General features: G+C 55.9%; 1 protein-coding gene across 1 annotated transcript in view; it reads right to left on the minus strand.

Annotated features, from left to right (window-relative positions):
• Positions 1-23,403, minus strand: part of DYSF (dysferlin) — an 87,793-nt gene that overhangs the window by 33,881 nt on the left and 30,509 nt on the right. Inside the window, 11 exon segments of the mRNA XM_061441091.1 lie at positions 4,819-4,881; positions 8,257-8,330; positions 8,642-8,807; positions 9,509-9,670; positions 10,147-10,248; positions 13,815-13,841; positions 14,394-14,423; positions 15,519-15,659; positions 16,382-16,563; positions 20,963-21,040; positions 21,462-21,555. Of these exon segments, the coding sequence (XP_061297075.1) occupies positions 4,819-4,881; positions 8,257-8,330; positions 8,642-8,807; positions 9,509-9,670; positions 10,147-10,248; positions 13,815-13,841; positions 14,394-14,423; positions 15,519-15,659; positions 16,382-16,563; positions 20,963-21,040; positions 21,462-21,555 (1,119 nt within the window).

Consider the following 23,403-nt stretch of genomic DNA (forward strand, 5'->3'; position numbering starts at 1 on the left):
ATGGACCTGGACCCATCAGCAGAGAGGAGGATGCTACACGGGAGGATGAGGTAGAGCTCACAGGAGAGCAGGCCAGAGGCAGATTTTGGCCATATGGGTGATGGTCTTTTGAGGACCTCAGTGCAGGACCCCAGAGGGATGAGACAATTTAACCCTTGTGCTCAGATGGTCCTCGCAGCCTGGAATACAGGGAGGATTTGGGGCTGCTCTTAAACGCATTCCCTGCTTTAGGCTTCACCTGGAGGGTTTGGAGTCTCTGGGATGGGGATTGACTTTGTGGTTTGTGTTCCAGCATCATCCAACCTCCCCACCCAAACAAAGCCCATGGGGAACGAATGAACACATTAAATGCATGAATTCCCACTAAAAATGAGGTCCTCAGGTGCTGCCCCTCTCTCAGAGCCCTCTTCTCCTGGATGTTAGACAAAGAAAGGGGCAAATCTCACACAACCTCACAATGCCCCAGTGCCACTGAGGAGCATTTGCCTCATCTCCTAGTCAGACTGCACTTCCTGGGTGCTGGGAGTAGCTCCAAAGATGCTATTCCAAGAGGAAAGCCAGAGGCTGGACTCAGCAAATGCATGTATATTATAAGAGCCCCAGTTCTGACACTGATACAAGGGAGGATGAAGGGGCTTTGATTGTGATCCACGAAGCATTCCTGACAAATAATGATGTCTTATTTTAGAAGGCCACAGAATTCCATCACACTGACCTCATGGAGGAACCATAACAGGGGCTTATGGGGTTTCTGTTCTAAGCCAAGGGTGCAGCTTTAAATTGCTGTCTTGAACAGACATTGGCTTGAACAGGACAGGAATTCACTGGGAGGCCTCTGCTGCCTCCTTGTTTCTTGAGGAAAACGGGAATCAAAGTTGCCTTTCATCACTTCCCTTGTGTTACGGGTTCAGAAGCTGCTCTCTGCCCAGCGTGGTTCCATTATGACATTCCACAGGTACTGAGTTACAAGGGAAGCATTGAAACTGAGCCGATGACTTACCCACAGGCTCTTCTGCAGCCCCAAGACAAAGGATTTGGTTAGATTTTACTGATTTCTACTGGTGTTACCAAAACAAAGGGGGATTAAAACAGGAGGAGGCAACGGAGAAGCAGCTGTAATGTTAATAGCGAAGGACATGAATCCATTTGCCTGGAAATGGGAAATCCAGCACCTGGATTCAGGGGTTTCATTCTGCAATCAGGCAATAGAGCAAATCACCTCCAGTGTTTTATCTTGGGCATGGAAAGGAGGGTTCTCAGTTAGGACATCCTTCAGCCCTGCCCTGGGTGGCTAGAGGACCTCCAGCATCCTGCATGTCCTCTTCAACCTTCTGCATGGACCCTATGGAGCTCCAATGGGACACGCACCCCTGGGTGAGCATCACTTGTGGATAAACTCAACGTCAAGTGAATGGAGCCTCCAATTTCAGTTTGGAGAGAAACCTACCCATGGTTATCAGGTTATCCACATGACATGGCATGGCTATCAGAAGGTTTGTCATGGGTACCAGAAGGTTTGCTGTCTTGCCATCACCATTCATCCCTCTTCCCTCAATCACCACTCCCATAGAGCAGGGACCACTGTAATGTGAGCTGGAACCACATTCATGGAGGCCTTTTACCCAGGGCTATCTACTTGCTGTTGAGGGTATTGAGATTCTTCCCTTCTCTGGATCCCAGCATCCAGGCCTGTGTCACCCCAGAAGCTCTCAAGACATTTCCAATCCCATCTTGCTTTATCCAGAGGGAATACATTGGTTTTAACCTCATTTTTACCAGGGAGGCTGAGCCAGAGCAAGGTTTTCCCCATTACCCAGGGTTTCCTGTGACTGCAAACCCATCCCATTGGATGCATTCCCATATGGGGATAGCAGGAGTCTGGGCTTGTCCATATGTCAAATGGTCATTTCCATCTGGAGCAAAAGGTGTGGAAAGCTGAGGAATTCCCATGCAACAGCTATATCAGCTTCTGGTGGAACTTAGTCCTTGTCATCACCTTTGAGGTGGGGGAAACTGAGGCATGGAGAGACAGCAAAGCCAGGAGCAGAGCAGGGGATAACTGGAGTCTGAATGCTTCTGCTTGCTCTCCTTGTGATCACACACCATTCCCTGGGGGAATACGGGTACTAAATCCTGCCTCTAAAGAAGCTGAGCTGCTCAGTCCCAGGTAGACCCACACCTCACATCTGGGAGGCAGATTTCCTGCTGTGGGGAAGCTCTGCAGCTGGGATGAGAAGATCCCCCTGGAAACAGCTGGGACATTCATAGACATGAGTGCTTGTTGAGGAGATGACAGCCCTGCATCTCCTGGAGAGGGTGGTGTCAGCATCCTCTGCTCCAGTCAGAGGCAGCCTGGTCAGCTCAGCTCAACACCCGACCAAAGTAACCCAGCCCAGCCCTGTCCTCCTGACGGGGCAGAAAACTCCATGGAGAATCCATAGCAAGCAGCTGGGAACACAAAAAAGGGCTTTAAACAGCACAGCCGAGCTCCTTGGGGTTTTCCAACCACATCCTAAATCCCTCTGTGGCTCCGTCTACATTGCTCCAAAGGTCAGCAAGCCCGGGCAGGAAACGGAGCTTGGTTTGGGGTGGTTTGGGATGGTTCTGCAATGGAATGGCTGTGACGAAGGCCATCAGCCACCCAGCACCCAAGCAAGGCGATCCACACAGGGGGAGCGTGGCACCCTTGGGTGCAGGTGGGAATGGCTTTAACCTGCCCGAGGGGAGACTGAGATGAGCTCTGAGGCAGAAGCTCTTCCCTGGGAGGGTGCTGAGGCGCTGGCACAGGGTGCCCAGAGAAGCTGTGGCTGCCCCATCCCTGGCAGTGCTCAAGGCCAGGTTGGACACAGGGGCTTGGAGCAAGCTGCTCCAGTGGAAGGGGTCCCTGCCTGTGGCAGGGGTTAGAGCTGGAGGAGCTTTAAGGTCCCTTCAACCCAAACCAGGCTGGGATTCCATGAAAACCACTTGCATCCACACAGGGAGGCTGCAAGAGGACTTCCTTATCCTTCCCTTAACCCTCAAGTGTGAACCCTCAGATGTTCATAAAGACAAATCACCCATTTATGGCTGTTTCACCCTTTTTTCCCCACCGTACTGGGAATTCTGCTTAGAAGAGGACAAAACTGTTTGGGTTTAGTGGGGTTTTGTCCCTCCTGTTTAATCAGCCCCCTGTAGCCAAAGGCAGCCCCCAGGCACCTTCCTGCCACTGGTTTTCCTCTATCACAGAATCACAGAATCAACCACGCTGGAAAAGACCTTTCAGATCAAGTCCAACCCTTACCCCAGCACTGCCAAGGCCACCACTAACCCATGGCAATGAGGGCCTTGGCTTCAAATGGGGTTTTTTCCCCTGTAAACCTGTTGGGAAGCCAGCTTGCCATGCAGGCTGCTCTAGGAGGGCTTCCCCCCATCACCCACGGCAGTGCCATGGACCATTCCTCAAACAGGGCTTAAACACCAGGAGAAAACAGGGCATGGGGAACGCACCAGGGGCAATGCTGGGCTGCGGGGTGGCTTGGCCACCGTGCCAGCAGGAGATATCCAACACCCAGAGCTCTTCCAGCTCACAATAACGGGATAAGCCGTGAAATCCGCGCTCTGATTTGGAAGCAGCAAACACAGCAAACAACCAATTACTCCAAATGGTTCCCAGATTGTGACCTCTTGCTTTTGGCCTGGCTCAGCTCCTCTCACTTGTCACTTGATGGGTTGTTTGTACTCCCTACAACCAAAGCAGAGCCAGGCAAACTAACGGTGTGAGTGAATAGAAAGCACCTCATAGTACTCCTCAGGGGAGAAGGGAAGCTTCTCACTGCACTTTCATAGCTCAGAGGCGTCTGAGAGCTCCTCACAAGCTTCTCTCCTCTGGGAGACGCTCCCGAGGAGCATCCGGAGGAGGTCTTTCCGTGCCATTTCACATCTGGGAATGCAGGAGCTGCTTGGGCATTGACCATGGGGGTCCTCTGCCAAGGGACAGCTCCCCTAAAACCTGGGTCCCTCCGCTCCCGCCCTGGGTTTCTAAAGCCAGGTTTTCACTCACCAGGACTCGAAAGCTCATTTGGGCTTCTCAAAGGAGCCTGTCTGCCCCTTCCATCCTGAGCCCGCAGGAGGAGACACGGACAAGGATGCGCTGCCAAAGGGGATGAGGGACCTCGAAGGCCCTCAGTGGCACACTGGGGCTTTGCAAAATGCAGTGTACCATGGAATCAACCAGGGTGGAAAAGCCCTTCAAGCTCACCCAGTCCAACCCTTCCCAGCACTGCCAAGGCCACCACTGACCCATGGCACCGAGGGTGCGTGAGCACTTCCAGGGCCGGTGCCTGCAGCCCTGCCCTGGGCAGCCTGTTCCAATGCCTGAGCATCCTCTGGGGCAGGAATTGTTCCTCAGCTCCATCTAAACCTGCCCTGGGGCAGCTTGAGGCCGCTTCCTCTTGTCCCATCCCGTGTTCCTTGGGAGCAGAGCCCAGCCCCTGCTGGCTCCATCCTCCTCTCAGCCACTTGTAGGGAGCTGCATGCACAGAGAAGCCAGAACCTCTCGGAAGACATCTGGCCTGGAGCACATGTGTAATTCTGCCAGCTCCACAAGCACAAGAGGGAGGAAACGTCCTCATCCCCATCCCAAAATCCACCTCATGGCTTTGGCACGAAGGCAAAGCGATGGCTGCAGTGCACATGGACCTGAGCAAGAGGAAATGGCCATTTTCAAGGGGACCTTTCACAAAACACCTCTATTTTAACACACTTATATATATATATATGCACATCAATCATTCATAAACACCATTAAGCAAGTAAGTTAGAACATAAAGCAATACATACATGAGGCTGGGCCCAAGAAGCTGGTGTGTTAATTAAAGCTGAGCTGGTCAGACCTTCTGCAAGCTACAAATTCAAATGAGGGTTAGAGAAACAAGGATTAAACATCAGCAAAAGCCCACTTTAGGAGCAATCAAATGAAGGAACCTGAGTGGTGCCACCTTCCCCCTGCCCCTGGCTGTAAGGTTGAGGTCTCCTTGAGAATGGGAGCTGGGTTCTTACTGATGTTCATCGGGTGGGACAGGGTTTGAAGGGGTGCAGAGGATAAATGGGGTGTTAAAGGGAAACTGGAGTAAAATCAGTGCTACAAAAGAGCTGTTAAATAGACTGAGATGAGCTCTTAGGCAGAAGCTCTTCCCTGGGAGGGTGCTGAGGCGCTGGCACAGGGTGCCCAGAGAAGCTGTGGCTGCCCCATCCCTGGCAGTGCTCAAGGCCAGGTTGGACACAGGGGCTTGGAGCAAGCTGCTCCAGTGGAAGGGGTCCCTGCCCTCCAGAACACCCCTGTCACTCCTGGAGTCCGATGGAGACAGCTCCTCTGTGAGTGCTTTATCATGGAGCGGAAGGAACAAATATCTGCTCATCCCTTGGGCTGCACGTGGTTTTCCTTCCTCAACTGCTTCCCATGGGGATGAGGACCCAGGAAAGGCATCAGAGAACAAGGGGAGGCTACGGGATATAAGGAACAAGAATTGATCCAGCAGCCACTTGCTTGTGCAAAACCCCACTCCATGGGCATCTCCCAGAGAGGCAAACAAGAAGGGCTTGGGCAGGAGACCTTGCTGTAGGAAAAATGCCTTTCTATAAGTCCTAGGAGCTTCTTTCCCCCACATTCAGCACCCATGACGCTTCCACGGCCCACGTGCACGTGGACTGGTTTCAAGCAGACCTCAGGCTGAACTTCTCACCCCACTTGGCCGCGATGGACAACACTCGGCAAGCTCAGAGCAGGGGGGGTCGTGTTTGCTTTCCCTGTTTCGGATGAGGACAACAAAGTGATCCTTTGTTCCAGGCATCCATCGGGGAGGGAGCCAAGCCAGGCTTGGCAAGGAGGGAGAAAGGCTTTGGAGCCACGCAATGAAACACACCCATGCGAACACGCAGGGCAGGAACAATCCTGGCTCCTGCTTCCAAGGTCACCACTGGAAGAGCGCGCGGTGCAGAGGCTGCAGCCCTGGGCATGGGCTCCTGGCCCTGCATCTGCCTCCTTCCCAAGGAGAAGGAATAAGACGGCCTCTGGAGACTGGAACTCCTCCTTCACCCTCAAACCTGGCCCCAAAGAGGAGCAGAGAGGGATGGAGGGACCCCCACTAAGCAAAGCCCACCCCAACCCGTGTCCATCACCAGGAGAGGGTGGGCATGGGAGGACCAGCACTGAGCCAGGATGGAGAGGTTAGGGAGGGAGATGATGGGAATGGTGCTTTGGCTTTCCAGGAACATGTTCCCTCCTCCTCTGCTCCACACACAAAGCCCAAAAGAGAAAGGCAAACAAAGAGAGAGGGATGGATCTGGGCTCAGAGTGGAGAATTCCACCCATTGCAGCGTGTTCTGTTGCTGTCAAGAAATGGCCAAGTCTTTCCCTGTGGAACCTCTGCTGCAGGGCTCTGGCTCTGCCACTTCCCTCTCGCCCTTCCCACCTTCCCACCTCCCATTTAAACTCTTCCCCAGGTTTAATCCAAGGTTTGGAGGTGCAAACTGAGGGTCCCACCAGCCCCACAGACTGTGAACATCCAGCGCAGCCTTGGCCAGGCACCTTCAGCATCGGATCACAGAGGAACCCCATCTCCACATCAACCCCAAACCTGGGTCTCACAGTGGCCACATCCCCCTCTGCCCCAAGCAGAGCCTTCACTTGTGTGGCCTTTATAAAGGGAATTCATGGCAGGACATTATCCTCTTCTCACCTCCCCAAAGAGCATCCCATGAATTGCCTTTATAAACCCCCGTGCTCCCAAAGGGAATTGCATTTCCCTCTTGTCACCTCCACCAAAGTCATTCAAGGAGCAGGAGCAACCCTGGAGCAGACATAGAAACATCAGGGGTGGGAAATGGTGCTGGAAGAGGAAGGTTGGAGGGAAGGAATTGGCTTGGAAAATCCGTTGTGTTTAACACAGGGGTTTGCCACCAGAAAAGGCAGGAGAGGAACTCATGGAGATGGTCATTCTGATGCTCTCAAAGAGCAACACTGCACCTTGGAAGTGCTGCAGGTTGGTATATGGCTGCAGAACAGCAGCTTTACTGAAAATCGACCCAAAAAAGCAGAAAGGGGGAGAATTTAAAGTGTAACTTGGGGCTTGGAGCAAGCTGCTCTAGTGGAAGGTGCCCATGGCAGGGGTTGGAGCTGGATGAGCTTTAAGGTCCCTTCCAACCCAAACCATTCCATGATGATTCTATGAACATGCCCCCCCAAAATATAGTCAAATCAAGTGAAAGCTGGGTAGGTTCTTCTATTAACACATAAGAAATGATGCCCAATGCAGCCCTGGGGGAGGCTCTGGGTGCCACCAGCTTCCTGGGTGCAGCAAAGGGACATCACCTGCAGCAGCATCACGGAGCTCATCAGAGGTAAAGGCAGGTCCTGCATCCCATCCCTCCTGTGCACATTATTCCATGTCTCCCTCTCTTTTCTCTACACTAGACTAGGAAAAGGGCTTTTCCTTACTTGCAGAAGTGAAGGTGCCTGTTCTAAGCCTGGTTTCGGTGTGGGTTTTAGACATGCTCCAGTTACTTCACTGACAGAACCTGAAGCACTATGGTAAACCACGAAGACAAATGCCAAGGTAACAGGAAGCCAAGTGGGTTGCCAGGAGGGGTTTGTTCCTGGAGCTGCTTCTTCCTTCCAATGCCACTTGCTCTCTTGGGCCAAGGTTTTCCAGTTCCTATTGGATCCTGAAGCCTCCCAGACAAGATGCCAGGGAGCTGAGCTGGACATCCCACTTCTTGGCTGGTGGGGAACCTGAGAAGCCAGCCCATTCCATGTGCCTCACCATGGGGTGACCTTGCCTGGGAGCACCAACCTGGATCTCATCAGTGCTTGGGATAGGGAGGCACGAGCAGGCCCAGCTGCAATCAAGCCCACAACAGGCTGAGTCCCACAGCCACCGCTCTGGCTGAGAACTGCCCAAAACCCTGGCTCTTCCTTAACCTAAAGCCTGAAAGCCTTGAGCTGGGCAGAGGCTCCAGCATCCAATACACACAGTGTGCGTGTGAAGGGGAGAGCCTGGCATGGAGAGTCTGTTGAGCAAAGACATCTCATACTAAGGGTAGAGGTAGAGGATGAGTTTGTGGTTGGTTGTTGTGGCATGGTGGAGGAGAAGGGATGGAAACAGAGGTGGAAGCTGCAAAGGGAAGGTTACAACCAGACATGGCCTCACATCTGCACGAGTTCCTCCTCATCACATGAAATAAGAAACCCATTTCCTATTGATGGGATATTCTCCATACCTGGACAGGAATAAGAGGCTCTTTGTCATCGATGTCAATGAGGACGTCATCCCTGGGCGTGAGGCTCACATCATCTGCAACCAGAGCGAGCAGGAGCATGACCAGGACATCCAGCTGACAGACACCCCAAATCACTGCATCAGCCTTGCCCGGAGCCTTCACCCCACCCAAAGCTCATGTTAATGCACATTGAGCAGCTTGGCCAAGGGACACCGAGCCCATCTCACAACCAACCCGGTGCTAAACTCCTCCTTGGCATTGATTTGGCTTTCAGAACCAGAACGCAGCTGGAGTGAGTGAAAAGCATCCCCACACAGCGACCCCCAGCTCCTCCTGGATGGTTCCACGGGTGGGGAACCAGCGTGGTCCCATTGCCAGCACGTACCTGTGTGCTCCTGGGGGCTGTGGCTGTCCTCCTGGTAGGGGTCACAGTAGAAGTCCCCCAGGGCACGGATGCTGCACTGCCCCACCACGGGCCGGCGGCCGAACGGGCGGTTGTCGATGATCTTGACCACGATGGGGGGGCTGTAGAGGCTCTCCTTGGGCAGACGCTGTGGGCAGAGGGCAGGAAACGTCACTGCACAGGACGGGGACAGCAGCTGCTCTGCACAGCACCAAAGGGATCCCAGGCTGGGCAGGGCACAATCAGCTTCACCATAGGAACAACCGGGTTGGAAAAGCCCTTTAAGCTCACCCAACCTTTAAGCTCACCCAACCCTTCCCAGCACTGCCAAGGTCACCACTGCCCCATGGCACTGAGGCCTCTTCTACACGGATGGTGCCTGCAGCCCTGCCCTGGGCAGCCTGTTCCAATGCCTGAGCACCCTCTGGGGCAGGAATTGTTCCTCAGCTCCATCTAAACCTGCCCTGGGGCAGCTTGAGGCCGCTTCCTCTTGTCCCATCCCTTGTTCCTTGGGAGCAGAGCCCAGCCCCTCCTGGCTCCATCCTCCTGTCAGGCACTTGTAGGGAGCCATCAGGTCCCCCTGAGCCTTCTCTTCTCCACACTGAACCCCCCAGGTCCCTCAGCCCTTCCCCATCACCCCTGTGCTCCAGGCCCTGCACCAGCTCCATTCCCTTCTCTGCCCCACTCCAGCCCCTCAAGGTCTCTCTTGCAGTGAGGGGCCCAGAACTGAACCCAGGATTCGAGGTGCATCTCACAAGCGTATGTACACCACGAGATGCATTTGCTATGGGCCCTCAGAGGTCCTTCCCAAGCAGCTCTGCTGTGACCCCACCACCGCAGGGCACTCACCACTTCCATGAAGAGCACGGAGACATCGAAGTTGGGGTTCTTCTTGATGTTCTTGATGACACAGGACTGCACGAACTGGCCCCCGCACTCCACCAGCAGGCTGGGTGAGGTGACACTGGCCAGCTGGTAGCTCTTGAGGTTCCTCAGCCCCCAGGCCAGGATCTGAGGGGAACAGGCAGCAAAGACTGAGCCAAGGATCCAGCTCCAGGTCCCTCACGGAGCTCCTCAGCAATGGAGGTAAACCCGACCGTGAAGGAGAGGGGAATCAATCGTGTAGGACAGCGGTGCTGGGAGGAACCAGGTCACACAGCAAGCGTTCCTGTGCTTGCAGCAATACAACAGGTCCACAACTGCTCATCTCTTAATGGAGCATGTCTGCCTTGGGCAAGTATCACCCTGGTGTGAGCCAGCCTGTCCTAAAGAGCAAGTGTGGTCCAGGCTGTAGAACCTGACTGCTTGGTGAGACATCTCCCCAGTGAGATAACACTGTTCTGACAGACAAGCCATGAGCAGAACCAGCTCCCAGCTCTGGTGGCACTCTGTATCCACAGGGTCCAGCCTGGATCCCACCTCCCCATCAGGGACACACGTCTGGGGGTTATTCCACGAGGGGATGAGCTGCGCTCCCCATCACTCACCTCAACGGCCGTGCGCTGCAGGACCGGTTTGATGCCTTGGGGGACCATGTAGATGTTGGGTTCTCGCTGGGGTGGGGGGTACGGCAGGTCCGAGTCCTCAGACTGCAGGAGCAGAGAGGCAAAGGACACATCAGGGCATGCCAGGGGACACCAACCCCTCCCGGTGATGGGTGCCACCACTCTCCTTCCATGCAGAACTCATCTTCCCCCAGCAGTCCAGTGGGACAGGGGGAGCTGAGGGTTGGGGCATGAATGTGCTCCAAACGGCTTCTCTCTGTTGAATGTGACCCTGGAAATATCAAACACCTACTGCTGGGAGCGATCCCTGAGCATTCCCAGGGGACTAAGAGGATCTGCCCTCCATTGGGGTTCAGCTCCCCTAGAGGAGGAAGGGGTGGAACAACATCAATCCCACACCAGGACCATGGTGAGACAGGGACCAGGGGATGAGGAGAGGGGAGGAAGCAGCAGCAGGGGGTCATTAGTGGAATACAGCTCCTTGAGTTGGGCACAGTGAGATGCTGCGACCAGCTCCCCAAAAGCAGTGATTTAGTGTGGGCAGCACCATGGGATGGAGGTGGGCATTGCCTGTGGATGCAGGAGGGGCCATTGTTCGTACCACAGCTCAGCTATGAACCATAACTGGCAGCCACCAAGCTGATGGGCACAGGAGAGGCCTTGGATGAAGAATCATGGAATGGTTTGGGTTGGAAGGGACCATGAAGCCCATCCAGCTCCAACCCCTGCCACGGGCAGGGACCCCTTCCACTAGAGCAGCTTGCTCCAAGCCCCTGTGTCCAACCTGGCCTTGAACACTGCCAGGGATGGGGCAGCCACAGCTTCTCTGGGCACCCTGTGCCAGCGCCTCAGCACCCTCCCAGGGAAGAGCTTCTGCCTAAGAGCTCATCTCAGTCTCCCCTCGGGCAGGTTAAAGCCATTCCCCTTGGCCTGTCCCTACATCCCTTGTCCCAAGCCCCTCTCCAGCTTTCCTGCAGCCCCTTCAGGCACTGGAGCTGCTCTCAGGTCTCCCCTTCAGGAGCCTTCTCTTCTCCAGGCTGCACAAAGCCACCTATGCACACACATGCAGATTTCCTTCAGGGTGAGACCGAAGCTGGTCAGCAGCTGAGGGGTTCACACTTCACCTTCACCTTGATCTGCATCTTCAAGTTCAGGCTCACCAAAAAGGCAGGACTGAAAGCAAAACCTCTAAGAATGCAGCACCCAACCAAGGGCAGTGGGAACCAGTTTAGGAACCAGCATTCTTTGCATTATTGCATTAAATCCAGTGTGTATACATCCCAACTATGGGATTGGCTCAGGTTTGTGTCTGTACACATACAATGCTCTACAAAGGGATGTCTCATGGTGGCATGTTAGATATGCCAGATGCTCAGCTTAGATTTGCATTGGCAGTGGCTGGTGGCTGCTGAATTGAGGTGCTTGGTAGCTGTAGTCGGTAACTCCATTTCAGGGCAGGTATCTGGGTTGCCACATAGGGAAGATGGTAAATCTGGGGCAGGGAATCCTCCCTCCCATGGTCCACATGCTCACAGGAATGGTTAGTGCCAGCAGGGAAAGGGCAATGCAGGAAGTGAGCACCTAAGGAGAAGGGATTGGTGCAGAGCATCCCCAGCATCACTTGGGCGCTCAGCATTCCTGGTGTCCCAGCTGCTTACCCAGAGCCCTTATTTCAGGCTGCTCAGACACTGCACCACCAACACTGATGCTTCCTTGGGGTAGAGGAACAGACCTAACGGTCCTTGAAGAGCTTTTGCTTGTGGCCCATAGCACTTAGAGCACATCAAGCACGGACTGAACCAAGAGGAGCCTCAGTTTCTCCTTGTACAGTGACTGATCTTCATTTCTCACTTTAAACGCGCTGAAGTTGTCTTTAAGTTGCATAATAGAGATCATAGAACCATGGCATGGTTTGGGGTGAAGGGACCTTAAAGCTCCTCCAGCTCCAACCCCTGCCACAGGCAGGGACCTCTTCCACTGGAGCAGCTCGCTCCAAGCCCTGTGTCCAACCTGGCCTTGGACACTGCCACTTCTAAACCCTTCCCACTCCCTGCTGCTCCCCTCTTGCTTTGCCAACAACAGGAGTCATTCCCCTGGGCCTGAGCTGAATGCTCCAGCATTGAGTGCTCCACCAGATGGGAGAGGAATGAGCAGTGAGGCCTGGGATGAGGCAGGGGCAGGGGGGTTCAGGGTGATAGAAGGGAACAAGCAATGCCCAGACACAGCAGGCTGGATGGAGCAGCCATCCATGGAAAGGGTCTGCTGCAGCTGGGATGGCTGGAACAAGGACACGCCAGAGGGAATGAGGGGGGAATGAGGGAGCTCTGGGGATCATCTAATCCAACCCTGCCCCTGATACAGGGTTGGAAGAGAGAGGAGCAAAGTCAGCAGAGACCAGCCCAGTCAAAACAGGCTGGAAGCATCTCCCAGGGTGAGTATGGAGCTGGGCCATGTTGTTTCAAAAGGGACTCAAATCCCAGTGCTTGGAGGGGATGCAGCCCCAAAAGGCTGCTCCTGCTTGTACCAAAGAGAAAGGCAGGAGCAGGAGGTCTGGTGCCAGCCTGTTCAGATGTGTCATGAGCCCAAATGATGTATTTAGGAACCAGATTCTCCATGAGGCTTCTTATTTACTGCTGAGGGCCTGGAGACCTCAGGCTGGCATCATTGCTTGGGATGCAGCCTTGGCGAGTTGGTGTAGATGGGGCTCCTGCAGGAAAGGTGGGTTTGAAGGAGCTCGGGAGTCTCTGTCGGGACTTTGCTTGGTCTGTGGGCAAGGGCAGAGGAGGAGAGGAGAGGACATGGAAGGTACCCATTGGAGGAGCCCCTCGGAGAACAAGGCAGGGGTGCAGAGCTGTGCAGGGCCCCATCCGGAAATGGCAGTGACAAGCAACGGAGGAGAAAGAGCAGAGAGATGGTTATGATTACCTGAGCTCATCCACCTCAGCCCATAGGGAACACAGAGGTGAGCCCCACAGCATCAGGAAATGCTGCTTGGGTGGAAGAAACCCGTCCTGCCGAAGCGTGGTTATCCCATCCAGCTCCCCACGGAATTGTGGCCAGGCTCTGTGCATGCCTCACATCCCTCCCTGCTCGTCTCCCACACCCTGGGGCTAACTGGATCCTAGGAGCAAGCCAACACTCACATAGATGTACCCCTAGTTCAGTTCCCAGCTTACCCAGACACGGCTTGGTTCAGCCCATGACCTGCTCTATGGATGCACAAGGTCTGGGAAGCAGCTCTGACAGGTTGCCCAAGCAGTGTCTCATGATGCTGATGGGAGCATTTCCTTCAGAGCAGCTGCAACAGTCCCACAAACACCCCAATTCCTGGCGAATTCCCCATGGAAAGCCACAAACTTCAACTGGCATTTTGTCTGGGGTCCAGCCAAAGGCCAGCCCGGCACTTTGGCTCTTGCATGCTTGGTTTGGAAGGGTTGAACACCAGGAAACCTCATGCACACGCGTCCCACAGAGGTTAAATGCTCCTGGGCTGGGCATGGAGCCCACCTGCCCTGTCCTGCTGGTGATCACTCATGCTACTAAAGCCTCATGCTCTTGGCTTGACCCATGTGAAAAGCAGAGGCTGCCCCATGGAGACACAATCTCAACAAGCTCAGAGCAGAAGAGACAAGTAAAGCTTGTAGACTCACCTCATCCAGGGTGGAGGAGAGCTCATTCTGGAGAGGAGAAGCAGAGTAAAGCATTAGAGCAGCTCCTATCCACACTCCATCCTAAGGCCTGTAACTGTAGCTGATAACTGAATACCAAAGGATGCTTTCCAAGCTCCTGCACACCAAACACCCTGAGGTTTGAGAAGAAACCAGTGCAGGTGGCTTAAACCCATTTACAGCCCAGCATCAGTTCATGCCTGTGCTCAGACACACGCTGGAGCTGTTGGGAAGCACAGCCCTTGCGATGGGAATGCTGACATGATCCCAGGGTGGGAAGGCAGTTGTGTGTTGACACCTAAGGAGTTATATCTGGGGTGGGACACATTTACCCTGTCTCATGGATCAGAAGCGAGCTGCCCCCCCACTGCAGCTCTCTACCATCACCTGAAGGAAACTGGCATCTCTACATGGGAATTCCTTCATCCCAAGGGAAGTCCCTAAGACAGGATGGATGGATGAGGGCTGCAAACAGAGAACTGATGGAGCTGGGAGCCGGCAGGGGCAGGGGAGGGGATGGGTTGAGGGGTGCAGAGCCTGCAGACAGGAGATGGGCATTACCTCGAAGCCAGGGATGTGGTGCACAGCCGGCTGTGGAGAGAAAACACAGGGTTTCCATTCACACACGGGGTGACTCAGCTCTGTCCAACATGGAAACATCAGCTCTCCCAGACTGGTTTGGGTTGGAAGGGACCTTAAAGCTCCTCCAGCCCCAACCCCAGCCACAGGCAGGGACCCCTTCCACTGGAGCAGCTTGCTCCAAGCCCCTGTGTCCAACCTGGCCTTGAGCACTGCCAGGGATGGGGCAGCCACAGCTTCTCTGGGCACCCTGTGCCAGCGCCTCAGCACCCTCCCAGGGAAGAGCTTCTGCCTAAGAGCTCAGCTCAGTCTCCCCTCGGGCAGGTTCAAGCCATTCCCCTCGGCCTGGCCCTACAGGCCCTTGTCCCAAGCCCCTCTCCAGCTTTCCTGTAGGCAGAATGAAATGAAATCCACCCGGGTGCCTTCTGCCCGGATCAGACACAGCCTTTAGAGGACCCCCAAGGTCTTCCCCACCCAGTTCAGTATCTTCTGAGGGGTAAGGAGGAAGAAGAGGCCTCTTGCAGATGATTCTGTGCCCCACCCCACAGCAGACACCCCCCGATGCCCATCCAGCAGCCCCTCAGTGGTGCATCAAGGCTTCAACCCAGCACATCCACCCCTGCAGATGCAGCAGCATCACGCACAGCATCCCTCCAGCAGCAGAGCTGCGACATCAGAGAGACCAAGGAGGGAGCTGTGGGACCCTCATTGCCAATTAACACCTCCCTGGGAGGGAGGAATGGGACAGGGAGTTTAGCATCCCAATGTATCCCTTTTCCCTGGCACAGAGGCACATCTGGGCTGCAGCCAGGCACTGTGCCCAGTGGAAAGGCGGAGATCGAAGAGGCAAAGGGCTGGCGCATGCAGGTGACAGGGAGGTGGGGAAGCACATGAGGGCACGCGAGGCATGATGAGGAGTCTCCCCCACCCAGGCTGGCTCGGAAGAGCATCCTCCTCCGTGTCTCCTTACATGGATGGCCAGCACTGCGCGCTGCAAGAACAACGACCCGCTGTGGCTCCCAAACCCCCTGCAGGCACCAACGGTGAGCAAAGGGCAGCCGCAGGCACTGGGTGCTGCAAAGTGGGTGCCGGTGGATGGGAGCTCACCTTCTCCCTCTGAATCAGCTCGAAGGCAGCCAGCAGCTCCCCGACGTTCCTGTTCGCCTTGAGGACAGGGTACCAGGAGAGGCGCGGGGAGCGGGAGGCGCTGGGCTGGCAAATGCAGCGCCCCATGAACTCATCTGCGCCCTGGAAGGAAGCAGGCACAGGAGGCTGCTGAGAGCCACGGGTTGGGGTGGAAGGGACCTGAAGATCATCCAGTCCCAAACCCCTGGCAGGTTCAAGCCATTCCCCTTGGCCTGGCCCTACATCCCTTGTCCCAAGCCCCTCTCCAGCTTTCCTGCAGCCCCTTCAGGCACTGGAGCTGCTCTCAGGTCTCCCCTTCAGGAGCCTTCTCTTCTCCAGGCTGCCCCAGCCCAGCTCTCTCAGCCTGGCTCCAGAGCAGAGCTGCTCCAGCCCTCGCAGCAGCTCCATGGCCTCCTCTGGCCTCGCTCCAGCAGCTCCATGTCCCTCTTGCGTTGGGAACACCAGAACTGCACACACCACTGCATGTGGGGTTATCTTGGCACCCCCCAGATGCCATCACTACGAGGCACTTTGGATACCTTTGGGCAGCTGAGCAAACCACAGTGCCTGGTCCCCTACTTGCATGACCACTTTACACCTCATCCCAAGCTTCTCCCACAAGGAAACATGGTCAGCTTGGCCACTCTGCATAGATGCAGCTTCGGTGACTAAAGCAAGGCCACCAAGGACATCACTAGCAGAGACGTCTTCTGAGTGTCCAGCTCGGTGCCTGAGCCACCCAGAGGTGCTACACTGCATTCCAGAGGGCAGGAATGGTGACACGTTTGTCCCATCCACCCCAGCGCACTCACACCGTGAAGTCCAGCTCATGCCAACACACTTACGTAGGTGTCTTGGTCATAAAGTTCCACCACGATGTTGGGAGGGGACTCAGCCACGTTCTGGGGGTCCCCAAAGATCTCGATCTCATAGAAGATGAGAGTCTGGTCCCAGGTGGGGTTCAAGGTGTTCTTGATCACCACTGTCTTCTGGCTTTGGTGGAGGAAGGAGACGATGGCGTAAGGATCTGCAAGGGATGTAGGACAAGAGGCAAAGGATGAACTGGAGCCACCAGGGAGGAGAAAGCAATCTGTGGTCATTGAAGGGCTGAGAACAGGATCTGGGGGTCTCCTAGGGACAGCAATGACATTCCCATCATGGCCCAGGCAACTCCAACTGAGAAGGGGATGAGGCCAAGTTCTCCAACACTTATCCCTACACATCAGGTATTCCCAGCTCCGGTACTTCCCAAGCTGGATTTGATGTCTCTATGGACCCCTCCAGGGGGTGTCTTCCATGGCCTTCTCCTGCCTGAACCCACTGCATCCCCTGGTGAGGTCTCAGATCTGTGTGAAGGACCAGCCCCTCATGGAGCTCTGCGGTACCCAGCTCCCTCCATCATCACTCCCTGAGCACCCCCAGTTCTTGCATTAGGGGAGGAGGCGCAGTCCCCCCCTGCCCACCTGCACTCACACTTGGGGTTCTGCAGGTTCCACCAAGCCAACCATAAAACTGAAGCTGAAGAGTCTCATCCTATGGAATTACCCCTCACAAGGGGCCAAGGCTGGGTGAAGTGTTTGAAACATGCCATGGGATCACGTTGTAAGGCCCCATTGAGACTGGACACCCTTCATAACCTGATAGCACCTACAGGTCCTTGGCAGGGATGAGACCTCCACAACTGCAGCATCCCATCCGACTGGTCCAGGGGAACCCCTGAGCTCTGGTTGCCTGCAAAGCCCAACCTCCACAATGAATGGAGGCATCATTGGCCTTTATGGAAGGACACAGGCAGCACGTGGCACCCAGCACGACACACGGATACCCCAAACCAGTGTTTGGGGTCCAGCAGCACCCAGATGGGTACCACCCAGAACAACCCAAAACCAGTTCCAAGAGCCCTGCCGGTGGCCAGGAGCATTGCAGACCCTACACATGCAACCCTTGGAGCTCCAAGCCCCATCCAACCCGGCCTGGAGGTGTCCAAGGGCAGGTTGGACACAGGGCCTTGGAGCAAGCTGCTCCAGTGGAAGGGGTCCCTGCCCGTGGCAGGGGTTGGGGCTGGAGGAGCTTTAAGGTCCTTTCAGCCCAAACCCATTTGGGATGCTGGCTGAGCAGGGATGCATCCCATGCGCATCCCTCCCCTCTCCCCAGGATAAAGGAGATCCAGGGGGATGTATTCCCTTCCTGGGCATCTGGCCCTGCAGCAGATGTGTTTCAGGAGGCTGATGCTCCAGGTGGGGGCTGCAGGGAGCACTGTTCACACTGGGAAGAACCTTCCCCACTGACACGCGTCCTTCCAGGCAGAGCAAAGCAAAACGCATTACAATAAACAAGAAAACCAGGGATTTGGATGTGGAATTTTTGCCTTCCTCCCCCCCCCCCCCTTCTTCTTTTAAAGGAGGCCTCCATAAAGCCTCTTTGTTCAGCCCCTGCCGTGCACAGAAGGTTTGTTTGTAGAACTGTGTAGAGCCCCCTTAATGAACTCCTTTATGCTTTGTTAAGGCACCGGAGATCACAATTACACATTGTGGCACCGTGTTGCTCGTGTTGTCCTTGGCTGGCTTCTTCCAAGGGAAGGGACTCCCCTCCCTGCTCCACTGATCGCAGCCGTGGGATCACCCCGGTCCCCCCGCTCCCAACAACCAGCCCTTTGTGGAGGTGCAGAGGGGACGGGGCACAGACACTGGGGAGCGTTGGGGTGCTCTGCACCTCCCTAGGGCATTTCTGACCACCCCAAGGCCCTCTCCTTCAATGGGAAGCAGGAGCTCCTCGGGACTGCGGTGCTGGTGCCCAGCAGGGTGATGCCCAACGGTCCCCATGGGCTATTCTTCACTGTGGGTCCCCACACTGTCCCTGTATCCTGTTTGAGATCCATCACTGGTGCCCACTCCCAGTGCAAATCCTCATGCAGATGGTCAGGGACACCTTGGAGGGAAGCTGGATGCATCAGTGCAGAGGAGGGTGGATGCTCCATGGATACCTGCCCTAGGACCTGCTCACATCCGAGACATGGCCCCATCCCAGAACAAGGCCAGCTTGGACAGAGCCTTGGGTGACATGAGCTAGTGTGAGGTGTCCCTGCTCATGGCCAGGGGCTGGAATTGAATGACCTTAAGGTCCTTTCCAACCCAAACCATTCCGTGATTCTATGATGGGGTCTTTCTGCACTGCCCCAGCTCCAGCACCAGCTCAGGGGTAGACAACAACACCCCCACTGTCCTGCTTTCCCACCTCAAAAGGACATCCCAGACCACTAATGGGGACCACTGAGTGGGATGGGGAAGGGATGTGGGACCCTCCGGCTCAAACACAAAGGGACCATTCCTGGCACATCCACAGCCGCGCTCCAGCCTCTGCTGAAACAGGATGATTCCAAACCCACCCCCCTGACACCCAAACACCTCCCAGCACCCCGAGAGCTGCCCAACAGATAAACCCCATCTTACTGTGACCTCAGTTCCTAAGCCAGAACCCACGAGCACAGCACATCCCGAGCACAGCAGCCCAGGGATTGCAGGTCCAGAAGTGCCTGAAGCTGTGCTGGGGACGTGCTGAGCAGCAGCACATGGAAAGCTGCCCCACGGAAAGCCCAAAGAACACCCAGGACACCCTCTTCTCCACCTGTGACCGTGCTTTTATCCATGAAGGGGCATTTCTTACAGCCCAGTCTGAAGGATGCCCCGTTTTCCATCAAGGAAACCCCCAGCCCCATTGCAACATTCCCAGGATGGAGAGCAGAGGAGCAGCAACTCCACTGAATGTTCAGCCATGCAAACAAGCCCAAACTGGTTTATGGATCAGCCACCGTTGGGTACGCTCCTTCCCAACTGCATTTTCAATCAGTTCTTTCATTCCTAATAAAAGGGGGTTCTCTTCTCCAGCCCGCCCCAAACCACAGGACAAATCCCATCTGCATCCCCCACACCCAGGAGGCTGCTGCCCCCATTCCCTGCAAGGATTCAAGCACCCGGATGCTGAGGGCACATAAATCCAACCACAGACATCAGGAGGATGCTGGAGAAGAAGGCGCCCGTCTGCTCCGAGGTCCCAATTCCCACCTCTGAGCACATCTCATGGAGGTTCCCCCCTGTGCTCCATCACCTTCACACCAGCCCAGAGCCCTCCCTGTGATGCTGCTGCACATGGGGGTGGTCTGGGGCAATGTGCCACTATAAACACCACTGCCCTCTGCTCTGGAGCTGTCTGCTACCCAACCGTGCTACCCAGCATCACCTCCTGCTACCCAGCATCACCTCCTGCCACCCAGCGTCACCTCCTGCTACCCAGCGTCACCTCCTGCCACCCAGTGTCACCTCCTGTCACCCAGCGTCACCTCCTGCCACCCAGCATCACCTCCTGCCATCCAGCGCCACCTCCTGCCATCCAGCATCACCTCCTGCCACCCAGCGTCACCTCCTGCCACCCAGCGTCACCTCCTGCCACCCAGCTTCAACTCCTGTCACCCAGCGTCACCTCCTGCCATCCAGCATCACCTCCTGCCATCCAGCATCACCTCCTGCCACCCAGCTTCAACTCCTGCCACCCAGCATCACCTCCTGCCATCCAGCGTCACCTCCTGCCATCCAGCATCACCTCCTGCCATCCAGCGTCACCTCCTGCCATCCAGCATCACCTCCTGCCACCCAGCTTCAACTCCTGCCACCCAGCATCACCTCCTGCCATCCAGCATCACCTCCTGCCATCCAGCATCACCTCCTGCCACCCAGCGTCACCTCCTGCCACCCAGCGTCACCTCCTGCCACCCAGCGTCACCTCCTGCCACCCAGCATCACCTCCTGCCATCCAGCATCACCTCCTGCCATCCAGCATCACCTCCTGCCACCCAGCATCACCTCCTGCCACCCAGCATCACCTCCTGCCATCCAGCGTCACCTCCTGCCACCCAGCGTCACCTTGGGTCAGGGAGAAGGAGCGATGAGCAAAGCAAGCAGCTCTGCCTCAGGCCTGCCCTGGGTAACTGCCGGGTTCTGTTGGCCTCTCAGGTGAGAGCTCTTGAAACTGATGTGTTTTGGCTGATGGGAATTCAAGCTCCCAGGCTTGGGAAAGCCTCGTGCCAACGTCCTCTGCTGCTTGGCTGCGGAGCACTGCTCGTTACACATCAGTGCATCATAGGAACAGAGTGGTTTGGGGTGGAAGGGACCTTAAAGCTCCTCCAGTCCCACGGGCAGGGACCCCTTCCACTGGAGCAGCTTGCTCCAAGCCCCTGTGTCCAACCTGGCCTTGAGCACTGCCAGGGATGGGGCAGCCACAGCTTCTCTGGGCACCCTGTGCCAGCGCCTCAGCACCCTCACAGGGAAGAGCTTCTGCCTGAGAGCTCATCTCAGTCTCCCCTCTGGCACCCCCAGCGTTCGTTACCACACTCATTACAAGCACAATCAGTGGAGGGCAGCATCTGGGCTTACCCGAGAAGCTGTCCTTGTCCATGGCGATCAGGTCCCGTGCCTGGTACATGTAGCAGCGGAGGTGGTACCTGTTCCCACCTGCAGAGACGAAGGAGAAGCACCTCAGAGATGCATTTTGTTCCCATGTCTGGTTCCCTATGGAGCAATGCAGGGCACCAGGGGAATAGAACCCCAGAATGGGTTGGGTTGTTTCACACTAAACCAGGTCACCCAAGGCTCTGTCCAACCTGGCCTTGAACAGCACCAGGGATGGAGCGTTCACCAGTGGGCTCTAACCAGCCCCAGGCTCATGTCTGAGGTTGGCTTAATCCTCCCTATGGCTTCCCAAGGGAGCATCAAGCCCTGAGCATGTTGATGCTCCCAGCAGGACAAACCATGCCCCATCCTTCCCCACCCTCCCGCACTCGAGGTGGGTGAGAGGAAGCGGATGGGAACACTGAGCTATGGGGACCTCAGCGCAGGGGAACATCGCCCTGCCCTCCATCCCCTGGGGCCTTACAGTCAAATATGCAGGAAATGGTGGGTCTGTTGACACCAAAACTGAGGGTGGAGATGGATTTGCCATCATCGCTCTTGTCGTCTGTCACTCCCCCCTGCAGGAGGAAACAAGGCACGGTCAGCGATGGGTACTGCGGGGTAGCATCCGCAGGGGTGTCCAAGAGGACGTGGGTCTCCCGGTGCCTCCTGGAAGCCCATCGGGGGACCCTCAGGCTCTTCAGCCCCAGGAAAGCAGAGAGGAACCAAGAGGTCCAACCGTTCCCATCACTGCCAAGGCCACCACTAACCCATGGCGCTGAGGCCTCGTCTCAGTGGCTCACCAGTGACACCAGGGGATGTTCAAAGCAACCAGGACCCCCCTGGCACCACATCGGCACCACCAGGAGCAAAGCACCGGTGCCACATGGCTTTAATGGGGCTTGTCCTCCTCTTCCCCTTTGCTTCAGCTTCTGCCCCACACATAGGGAAGGGATTTCCCTCCCTTGGGTCTCCCCCACATCCCCTGGTACCCCCAGCACATGGCGGACCCCGGATGGGTCCATCAGCATCCAACCCACAGGCCCGTTTTGTAGGTGAAGTGTGTGATCAAGCAGAGACCAAACAGCTCCATCAGAACCCTGCATCCAATTCCAGAGCCAGGGATGGGCATGGAGGGACCCAGCACCGCCCCATGGATGTGCATGGACACACACCCCACGTTATAGGGTTTTCCAGCTAAATCCTCCCTGATATTCCCTGCTGAGATGCAAAGGGAGGAAGCATCTGGCTGAAGATCCCATCAACGGACCTCAGGGGGAAAGGGGAGAAGATGGGATCCCACTGACAGCCCTGGGGGTGGGCAGCTGCTGGGACCCCCATCTATGGGGCAAGCACAAGCTGATGCCTGTGAACACCATGGAGCTGCTTGTGTCCCAAAGGAGCTGCTGGGTTCAAACACTGGACAGGGTTGAAAGGCAGAGCAGAGGAGGAGGAAATAAAGCCAATGGAGGTGCGGGGGGGGATAAGAAATCCCATAATAGGGGCTTTGTGCTATGGTTGATTCACATTAAGTTATTGGAAAAGGCAAAGGATTATGAAATCCAGGGAATTAAGAAAGCCAGAATATTGGCTAAGCAAAGAGCGGCGCAGGCAGCAGATAGCAATGGGCAGACAATGGGCTTTGGGGTCCCTGGGAACCATCTTATCTGGGATCCCTGGGACTATCCCATATGGGCTCCCTGGGGGACCATCCCCTCCAGGTGTCCCTGGTGAACATCTTATCAGGGCCCCCTGGGGGACCATCCCATCCAAAATCCCTGGGGACCATCCCATCCGAGTATCCCTGGGGACCATTTTGTCAGCAGTCCCTGGGAACCATCCCATCCCAGTATCCCTGGGGACCATTGTATCAGTAGTCCCTGGGGACCATCCCATCCCAGTATCCCTGGGTACCATTGTGTCAGTAGTCCCTGGGGACCATCCCATCCCAGTATCCCTGGGGACCATTGTACCAGCAGTCCCTGGGGACCATCCCATCCCAGTATCCCTGGGTACCATTGTGTCAGTAGTCCCTGGGGACCATCCCATCCAGGTATCCCTGGGGACTAACCCATCCCAGTATCCCTGGGTACCATTGTATCAGCAGTACCTGGGGACCACCCCATCCCAGTATCCCTGGGTACCATTGTACCAGCAGTCCCTGGGGACCACCCCATCCCAGTATCCCTGGGTACCATTGTGTCAGCAGTCCCTGGGGACCACCCCATCCCAGTATCCCTGGGGACCATTGTACCAGCAGTCCCTGGGGACCATCCCATCCCAGCATCCCTGGGGACCATTGTACCAGCAGTCCCTGGGGACCATCCCATCCCAGTATCCCTGGGGACCATTGTATCAGCAGTCCCTGGGGACCATCCCATCCCAGTATCCCTGGGTACCATTGTGTCAGTAGTCCCTGGGGATCA

Source organism: Pezoporus flaviventris, unplaced genomic scaffold, assembly GCF_033815535.1.
Source record: "Pezoporus flaviventris isolate CSIRO_AGI_PZ_B2104156 unplaced genomic scaffold, CSIRO_AGI_Pfla_v1 ptg000188l, whole genome shotgun sequence".
Classification (NCBI taxonomy): Eukaryota; Metazoa; Chordata; class Aves; order Psittaciformes; family Psittacidae; genus Pezoporus; species Pezoporus flaviventris.